Here is an 8963-nt window from a genome sequence, read left to right as displayed (position 1 = left end):
AACAGAGGCAGAATACAGAGCAATTAGAAAGGTGGTAGGAGAAATAGTATGGCTGGAAAGGTTGTTGACAGAGCTGAACATGACATGTACCTTGCCTATAGCTGTGTTTTGTGATAGTCAGGCAGCCATTCACATAGCCAGGAACCCTGTGTTCCATGAGAGAACAAAGCACATAGAAGTGGATTGCCACTTTGTTAGAGATAAACTGCAAGGAGGTCTCATTGCACTTCATCACATTCCAACTGAAGATCAGCTAGCAGATGTCCTGACTAAGGCCTTGCCAAATATCAAGCATTCCCATATTTTGCACAAGTTGTTTGTGAGCTTCCCACCTCCAACTTGAGGGGGGGTGTTGAGATAAATATTATTATTATTATCCAATTGTAATTAGACTAGCTGGCAGATTAGTTATGTGATTAGTTAGTTAGTCTTTCTGTTAGTTAGTTAGTTAGGCCTTGGGTATTGTGCATCAAGTAGTTAGTTAGCTAAGCTTCTAGATCTTTCTTACATTGTTGTATATATAGCGTGTAATCAACATGAAGTAATTCAATTTTTCATTTTCCCAATTCACACAGGTTGCTCCTCTTTCTCTCATCTCGAATCTCAGCTTTCCATGTTCATCAATGGAGGAATGATCTTCTCCAGCTTTGTTTGTTTCAATGAGATAGGCATGGAGTAGGACAATAATGTAACAAATTAAGCTTTGTATTGATCATCAAAGCAACTTACAAACAGGTTGTTCATGTAATCAAACAACAAACAGAAAATACAAAATAGCTAATGAAAAGAAAATGACAACTCATATTATTTTCCTCTTCTATATATAGGCATCTTTCGTAATTTGACTAATGCCCATTTAATCACTGAGCACAAAGACATGTAACAACACAACAGGGAAGAGATAAACACCATGTCACCAAAAGATGACATTTCTGCACTAAAGATACCATAACAAAACTTACGAAAAATCTTTCATGTGTCAGCTCCTGGGGTAACCAGTAATCTCATAGTAGTCCTTCCCAACAATCTTAGTGAATGCATCCCATCCCTCAAATCTGAATCAGTACTTATCAAAATCCAATCATCATCTTCATCTTGATACTTGATTGAAAAACTTTGAAGTGATATCTTAAACCTCTTTTCCACTTCCCCCTCCAATTTTACCCTCGTTGATGGAAGGGAGAGTTGAAACTTAATGATATCACCTCTTTATGTAACCTTTAAAGTCATCACACTATCACAAGGTTTTCCTGTTGCAGGAGATTTTTTGTTACTTAAATATTCGGTGCCTTTTTCTTGGGAAAGAGCAGGACATTATTGATCGCCCACATATGGTTCAGCATCTTGAAAAGATACGCCTTGGCTAACATGGACATTAACCTTTCTAGTCTTGTGATTTGGCATCTAGCAATTTCATTTTCTCTACATATCCGTTTCAGTGTTGCTCGACTAACTGCAATAAATGAAGTCCAAAGGGATATCAGTGAACCTATGCATAAATCATTTCGGTTGAAGGCATATGAGCACATATATATAATAATACAAAAAGAACTACGAACCTCAAATGCGCTAAAGTTAGTGAACTTACTACGTAGATTTTTGGCAGCATCTTGAAGAGTCATGCCATAATGCTCCTCCAGAATCTTGCGAGTAATTCCATAATCTTTTTCAATCCTTTGAACACTCGACAGACGTTGGCCAACTTCTGTTGTTTCTCCTCCATCCTGAAGTGATTGAACACTCAGCAGAGTTTGGCCAATTTCAAAGGAATCAAGTTCATCACTCGGGGAATCTTTAAGAACTTCAACGAGCATCCTCTGCCCTAGTTCATTTCCAGGAGCAACTATGAAACCTAGATATTGTTCTTTCATTGTGGATAGAAGCATGTTTAAGAAAATCTTTGTATCTCTTACAACCATTTCGTTGGGTGGCAGAAAGTACTCAACTACGCAAATAAATTTGTTGGCGCATTTACTTTGCAAACAAATAGCAAAACTCTGAGTGAATCTAGCTTTTTGTGCACCAGGCACCAAAGGGTACTCTTCGATGCTTAATAGAGTAACATCTTTGCAAAAGCATGAACCTTGTGATGCAAATGCCCTCCCAACCAATGCCTTGCGACTCTCAATAAGACAGACCTCAGAAGAATATTCAAACTCATGATACATTGGTTTCGGAGGTTCATATATGGAGGCAGCAGCACTATACAAGACTTTCAAAGAGCCATATCGAGAAGAAGGAGTCCAAATTTGAGCAAAGGGTAAACTATGTCTTTCAAGGATCTCATATAACCCGCCCTCTATATAGTTAAGTCTTTCACCATCCTGCAGCTATTAAAATGATAAGCTATGAAATTAGTTGTCTGATCTCTTTTTTTTTTTTTACTTCCATATATTTTGTTTAGTTTCGCCAAAATAAAAAAAAAGGCAGCAATTCCTTACATTTGAAGGTCCAAAAGTATGTCCAATGAGTTAGGAATGTACAACCCAACTGATTCGAAATTCAAGCCCTATGAATGGAAGATTAAACAAGGATTATGGAATTGTTCAAACGGAATATAAACAAAAGTGTCGTTGAGCAAATACCTGAATAAGGTTGGGAAGATGGAGAGATGGCTGTGTAGATACAATCTCAAATACACCAAGGCACTGGTGATCATGGAAGTTGGAAATTGGAAATGCATAAAAAGAATGAATTCCCAAGGGAATAGCAGTTGGAAGCAGTGGAAACTCTGCAGAGGAGTAGTTTCGGACGTCGGGGTTATATTCTGGCAAGCATCTTGAGAAAACTCGTCCAGGGGGACCAAATGGAATTTCCTTGTAGCTGTAGTCCACGGGAATCAAAGTATCTAGACAGAGCTTCCTGTATGAAGAGAGACTCTTATCAATTTCGTTATATATAGAAAGCAAATGTTTGATCCGCAGTGGACAGGAAAGTAGATCCATAGACCTTGATGGGTGCCCAGAATTGAAACAGAGAAATATTTGGAGTCGACATTTTCTCCATAACAGATTGGATCCTCCATTTCTCAGTTGGAAACATGGAAGCAACAGAATAAGCTGTATCAAAAAGATAAAAAGATTAGTGCTAAACAAAAATTGGAAAATATTCACAACAGACAAATTAACTCACAAAAGATGGACTTAATGGATCGCTGGTATTCCAACTCGTCGTTGTGTTTCATGCTCCAAAATGCCCAGCCATTGGCATTAGGTCACATACATCTGAAGGTAGCTGAAAAATATGTTTTAGAATGTCCAACAATACCTGCTACTCATTACTCCATCTCTTCAACAATACGTGCTACTCATTACTCCATCTCTTCAACAATAGCTGTCAACGGTACTATTTTGGAATGTTCAATAATATTTGTCTACTTTGTAAAATTAATAAGTAATTTTATACTTAATTTTCTAATTTATTCTTATAATTAATTATAGTAATTTCTCTATCACATTTTTTAAAATATTGTATTTATTATATTCAAAGAGTGATTAGTAAAATTACTCTTTTATTTATAGTTCATTAAAAAATGTGCAAAGTCAATAGTAGACATCTCTAAATAAAATCAAAAAGTTTAATGTGTAGACAAGTGCAAGTGGATTAAAAAGCTCAAGAGGTTCAAATAAATTCCGCCTTTTTTTGTGGAAATACATAACATGTGTAGTAGATTTTTCCACGCTATAGCCACTTTGAAAATTGCCAAAGGGAAAAAAGAAAGTCAAGAAATTTCAATGTGTAGTACTATTTGTGCTTTATTGAATAGTCTCAAACTTCACACATACTTTCGATTGGGACCTATGAATAGCGATAATAGGGAAATCTTGAAAGGTTCGAAAAGGTGTGGCATATTTCATTAAGGTTCAAAAGATTATGATTGTGTTATTTGTCGGAGCTTTTAAGTATGTAGATGACAGGTGAATCCTTTATCAATATTAAAAGAAAATTAAAATTTGTATTAATAATATTAAAAATCATATTCTAGTTTAATAAAATTTACCAAAAAAGTTCCTAAAATGTGATAAATATAAATAATCTATCTATTTATATCTATATTATTATGCAATATTAAAAGCATGAAGGTCCTTACAAATGTTAATGTGCAGCTCTAACCAAATTGACTTTACATTATTAATTTATTGCCCAATCTTTAGAGGTAGGTTATGCAATATGTATAAAAAAAATAGATATTCTCCTCATCTATGCTGTATTTCCTTTTTTATTTTATTATAAATGGGTATATTTAATTTAGTTATAACCTACATTGGTTATTGTGTTATTCTCTTATATATTTTACTCCCAAAACTCGTTCAAGGTCAGGCTAGGGGCGATTTCTTCAGTTTTTCATTAATTTTCTCCTTCAAGGTAAGTTCTTCCATCAATTTAACACTCATTTGATTCTTTTAGATTGATCATGGTGGGAGTAGAAAGTTAACCTAGGGCAGATTTTAACATTTTTTCATCAAGAATCTTCTTAAAGGTGAGCATTTTCTACTTTTGTAGTTCAATTCCTAAGCCTTAGAGAAGGTATTTGTGCCCCTAGGGTAGGGTTTGAATTCATCCTTGTCACGATCCAAAAGTTAGGTGTGGTGACACCTGTCTTATCCCACCAATACAGGTCAGCTCACTACAAGAAAAATGTGGATTACATGGGGATTTTCCTAGGGACTGCATACGAAAATTCACAAAAAATTAAGTTTCCTGCGGATTTTCCTATCAAAAAAATTCGATGGTAAAACTTTCGTAGGTAATTATTTCCTGCGAATTTAAAAATCCCCAAACAATTGACCTAGGGATTTATATTTCGCAGGTAAATTACTTGGAAATTTTCTTGCAAAATATATACCAAAATCTTTTTGTAAAAATTAACAAAAAAAGATTTTTTCTAGACAATATTAATTAATATCTCCTAATTAATTATTTTGTTCTTGAACTCCATCCACATAGGACACCTCCATACACATAGACACCTACTTAATCCTAGTCCAGTCTACGTGGAAATTTTCTTGCAAAATATATACCAAAATCTTTTTGTAAAAATTAACAAAAAAAGATTTTTTCTAGACAATATTAATTAATATCTCCTAATTAATTATTTTGTTCTTGAACTCCATCCACATAGGACACCTCCATACACATAGACACCTACTTAATCCTAGTCCAGTCTACGTGGAAATTTTCTTGCAAAATATATACCAAAATCTTTTTGTAAAAATTAACAAAAAAAGATTTTTTCTAGACAATATTAATTAATATCTCCTAATTAATTATTTTGTTCTTGAACTCCATCCACATAGGACACCTCCATACACATAGACACCTACTTAATCCTAGTCCAGTCTACGTGGAAATTTTCTTGCAAAATATATACCAAAATCTTTTTGTAAAAATTAACAAAAAAAGATTTTTTCTAGACAATATTAATTAATATCTCCTAATTAATTATTTTGTTCTTGAACTCCATCCACATAGGACACCTCCATACACATAGACACCTACTTAATCCTAGTCCAGTCTACGTGGAAATTTTCTTGCAAAATATATACCAAAATCTTTTTGTAAAAATTAACAAAAAAAGATTTTTTCTAGACAATATTAATTAATATCTCCTAATTAATTATTTTGTTCTTGAACTCCATCCACATAGGACACCTCCATACACATAGACACCTACTTAATCCTAGTCCAGTCTACGTAATTGCACTCACTTAATCCTATCTCACAACCTAATGCCCAAAATTGCACTAACTTAATCCTATCTCACTACCAAATGCCCAAACTATATGTAATTACTCTATTCTACCAATGCTCTAACTAATAGCATTATAAATGCTAAAGATCATGTGTCTTCCATCGATGTGGTAAAAGGTACCACTAGCATTACACTAAATTTTGGTGTTTTTCATCAATTTGATTAATTTTTAAAGCTAAATATAATTAAATTAATTGATTATTAAAAATACAATTTAGATATTCATCACACAAAAAGTACTATAAAGTCCTCTCATATTAATATGCGAATGAAATATATCTTAAAATGTTGAGTAAAGTTCATGTGATTTAACTCTTCAAAAATAAAGCATGACAACTATTTATATATTAAAATAAATCACTATCACCCAACATATCATAAAAAATTTATGCTTACACTTTCTATGAGATAATATCGATAACGAAGCATATTAAATGTAGACAAAATTTTATAAATAAATAATTGAAAATATAAATATACTTATAAATTTAATGTGCAAGGAAGTTATAAATCAATAATTGATAGTATATCTTATTAGGTAATTTGGTATTTATAATTTTAATTTATCTTTTAAAAATTATTATATTTTAATATACTTAATTTTATATTTGGAAATAAATATCATTCAATAACTTACTATAGAGAAATTATATATTTTTAGTGCTAGTAAACATATAATATACCAATTGGATATACAAGTAAAAAATATTTATTTTTCTTTTCATATTTCTATCAACAAGGGGTAATTAAACTTTTATGATAGTTATTTTTCTGTTGGATAAATGACTAGCCATATAATTTTAATCCTTTCTATCTTTCAAATAAAAAATAGTATATTAATTATATATAAGTTAAAAATATTTATCCTAAAATTTATGGTAATGTTCCAACACCGTATTAGTTTGACAAATATTTATGATAGCTACTTTTCTGTTGGATAAACAACTAGCCATATAATTTTAATTCTTTGTATCTTTTAAATAAAAAAACAAAATAAAAAAATGGTATCATTAATTTTTAGTGATATAATATATTAATTATATAAAAATATTCATCCTAAAATTTATGGTAATGTTCCAACACCGTATTAGATTGATAAATATTTATGATAATTATTTTTCTATTTGATAAATAACTAGCCATATAATTTTAATTCTTTGTTTCTTACAAATAAAAAAATAAAAAATGATAACATTGATTTTTAGTGAGATTAAATAATAATGATATATAAGTTAAAAATATTCATCCTAAAATATATGATAATGTTCCAACACCTTATTGAATTGATATTATTGCTTAATAATTTATTAAACCTGAAAATAGAGTAATTATTTAATAAATTTCATTCTAGTGATCATTTGTCCTTTTTTATATATTATATTTTTTAATTTTGGTAAATATATTTTTAAGAAAATATTCCCCGAGGACTCCTAATTTTTTTTTAAAAATCCTTAGATTTCAATAAAAAAAATTCAAATTAAATTATATGAAAAAATATTCAAGTTTGCATATTTCCAAGTAAATCACTCAAAAATCACAAATCAAATTCACAACAATAAAATCCCCAAGTAATTCTTCAAGTAAGAAAATTCCTAAGTAAGCCCCAACAAAATTCAAAGAACATGAATCCCCAGGTAATACCACATAAAAAATATTTCTAGATAAATTTCCAAGTAATTATTTGCAAATAAATTTATCTAGGAATTTTCTTGCTAGAAGATAAAAAAAAATCCTTTTTTCATTACTTGCGAATTTACCTATGAAAATGATACTTACAAATTATTTGCCGCAAATAATTCCCCAGGTAATAATTTTGCAAAATGGTGCCAAATTTACCCATCAATTTTTCTGGAAAACTATTTTTCGCAGGTAAGAAAGTCTATAATTTAGGAATTTCATTTTTCCGCTTGAAAATTCGTGGAAAAAATTCTGCTGAAATAATTCTCAAGAAAAATTCGCAGGTAATTTACAGTTTTCTAGTAGTGGCTTAAACAATCCTTGGCAATGGCAATTGCAGAAGTAAGAAAGAAATCAAGAACTAAACATAACATAATAATGCAAAACTCTTAATATAACATAACTTTTCCCCAAAACCTAGTGTCACGTGTAAAAACCTCTAAATAGCACAACAGATTCAAAAGAAGTACAAGTCTACTATATTGAGATAATAGAAAAACATAATCAAGAGTATGTAATGATTGTTGAGATGGTCACGAACTCCAAAGGCAAGTCTCGAATGAAGATGCGAGAGGATGATCAAGATGATCCAGACTCGTAAACTACACAAGTGTGGAAAGCAAGGGAGTAAGTATCAACCAATAATGGTACTCAACAAGCGTTCCTAGCTAACCCTAAGTAAAGTGATATCGAACACAAGCACCCTGTCACACTTTCTGAACCTCCCCAAACTGCAATATGCATAGAATTTAGAACCAGCCCATCCTAACAATTTTGCAAGTATAGAACACGTTACAAGTAATACACCATTATTCACATAGCAGAGTCTCCATAATATCATTACAACATGTCAGATCTAGATAGCCACGAATGTTGACACTCAATTTTGACCCTCCACAATATAAATTAATCACCGAGCTTCTTAAATTTCCAACGATGTGAAATAATTGACTTTATAAAATTCAAAATATTTTCCAAGTCATTTTAAGTAATCCTGTCATCTTTATGATTTTCAAACTAATATATGTATTCTATATAATTTTGTATGTATTTATTACATTTTATGAATATTCAAAAATCATCTCTAAAATGATTTTATTTTTTAGTAAATATTTTACTAAATTAGTTTATTTTAAATTACGGTTATAATTTTGAATCATTAGTTTACAATTAAGTTAATTATTTTATTTGTTAAGATTAAGAAGCGGATAAATTAATATAATTAATTTATCCTATTCAAATTTTAGCCTAATTTGCAAATTAACTCAATTCGGTTAACTTCTTAAATCTAATTGGCTATAATTGAAATCCATTGACCAAATCCTCAATTCAAAATTTAACCATTTTCTTCAACTCATTTTTAAAAGACTAATTTTGGGCCAATCTAGCAGCCCAACACCATTCCCCAGCCCACCAACAATACAATATTTCTCCAATAAACCCAAGAGGAACTTTCACATATGGCCACTCAAAAATAGCCTAATTACTCTTCATAGCTATAGTTTAATAATTACAATTCGTAGCTACATGTTAT

At 30.9% G+C, this 8963-nt stretch overlaps 1 protein-coding gene across 2 annotated transcripts; it reads right to left on the bottom strand.

Moving 5' to 3' along the window:
- Positions 1–1128: 1128 nt before the first annotated feature.
- Positions 1129–3233, bottom strand: LOC107061823 (protein NLP7-like). Of its 2 annotated transcripts, XM_015311709.1 has the most exons (6): positions 3133–3233; positions 2950–3059; positions 2586–2862; positions 2442–2509; positions 1589–2330; positions 1129–1453 (listed from the first exon to the last, which is right to left on the bottom strand). In XM_015311709.1, the coding sequence occupies exons 5-6, from the start codon at positions 2166–2168 to the stop codon at positions 1275–1277; spliced, it is 759 nt and encodes a 252-aa protein (XP_015167195.1). In that variant the 5' UTR covers positions 2169–2330; positions 2442–2509; positions 2586–2862; positions 2950–3059; positions 3133–3233; the 3' UTR covers positions 1129–1274. The 2 variants fall into 2 exon arrangements, with proteins under 2 accessions (XP_015167195.1, XP_015167194.1); XM_015311708.1 differs by having other exon boundaries at positions 2586–3059.
- Positions 3234–8963: the final 5730 nt, after the last annotated feature.

The sequence above is a fragment of the Solanum tuberosum genome, unplaced genomic scaffold, assembly GCF_000226075.1.
Source record: "Solanum tuberosum cultivar DM 1-3 516 R44 unplaced genomic scaffold, SolTub_3.0 scf00168, whole genome shotgun sequence".
NCBI classification, from domain to species: Eukaryota; Viridiplantae; Streptophyta; class Magnoliopsida; order Solanales; family Solanaceae; genus Solanum; species Solanum tuberosum.
Note: the sequence above shows the minus strand (reverse complement) of the source record. Positions and strands in the feature narration are given on the sequence as shown.

Bases quoted from the DNA above. Each gene is read 5' to 3' on its own strand.
- LOC107061823 (XM_015311708.1), bottom strand. From the start codon at position 2,168: ATGTATCATGAGTTTGAATATTCTTCTGAGGTCTGTCTTATTGAGAGT. The intron at 1,454-1,588 runs GTAAGTTCACTA...CATTTATTGCAG, and splicing joins TGCTGCCAAAAATCTACGTA to TTAGTCGAGCAACACTGAAA.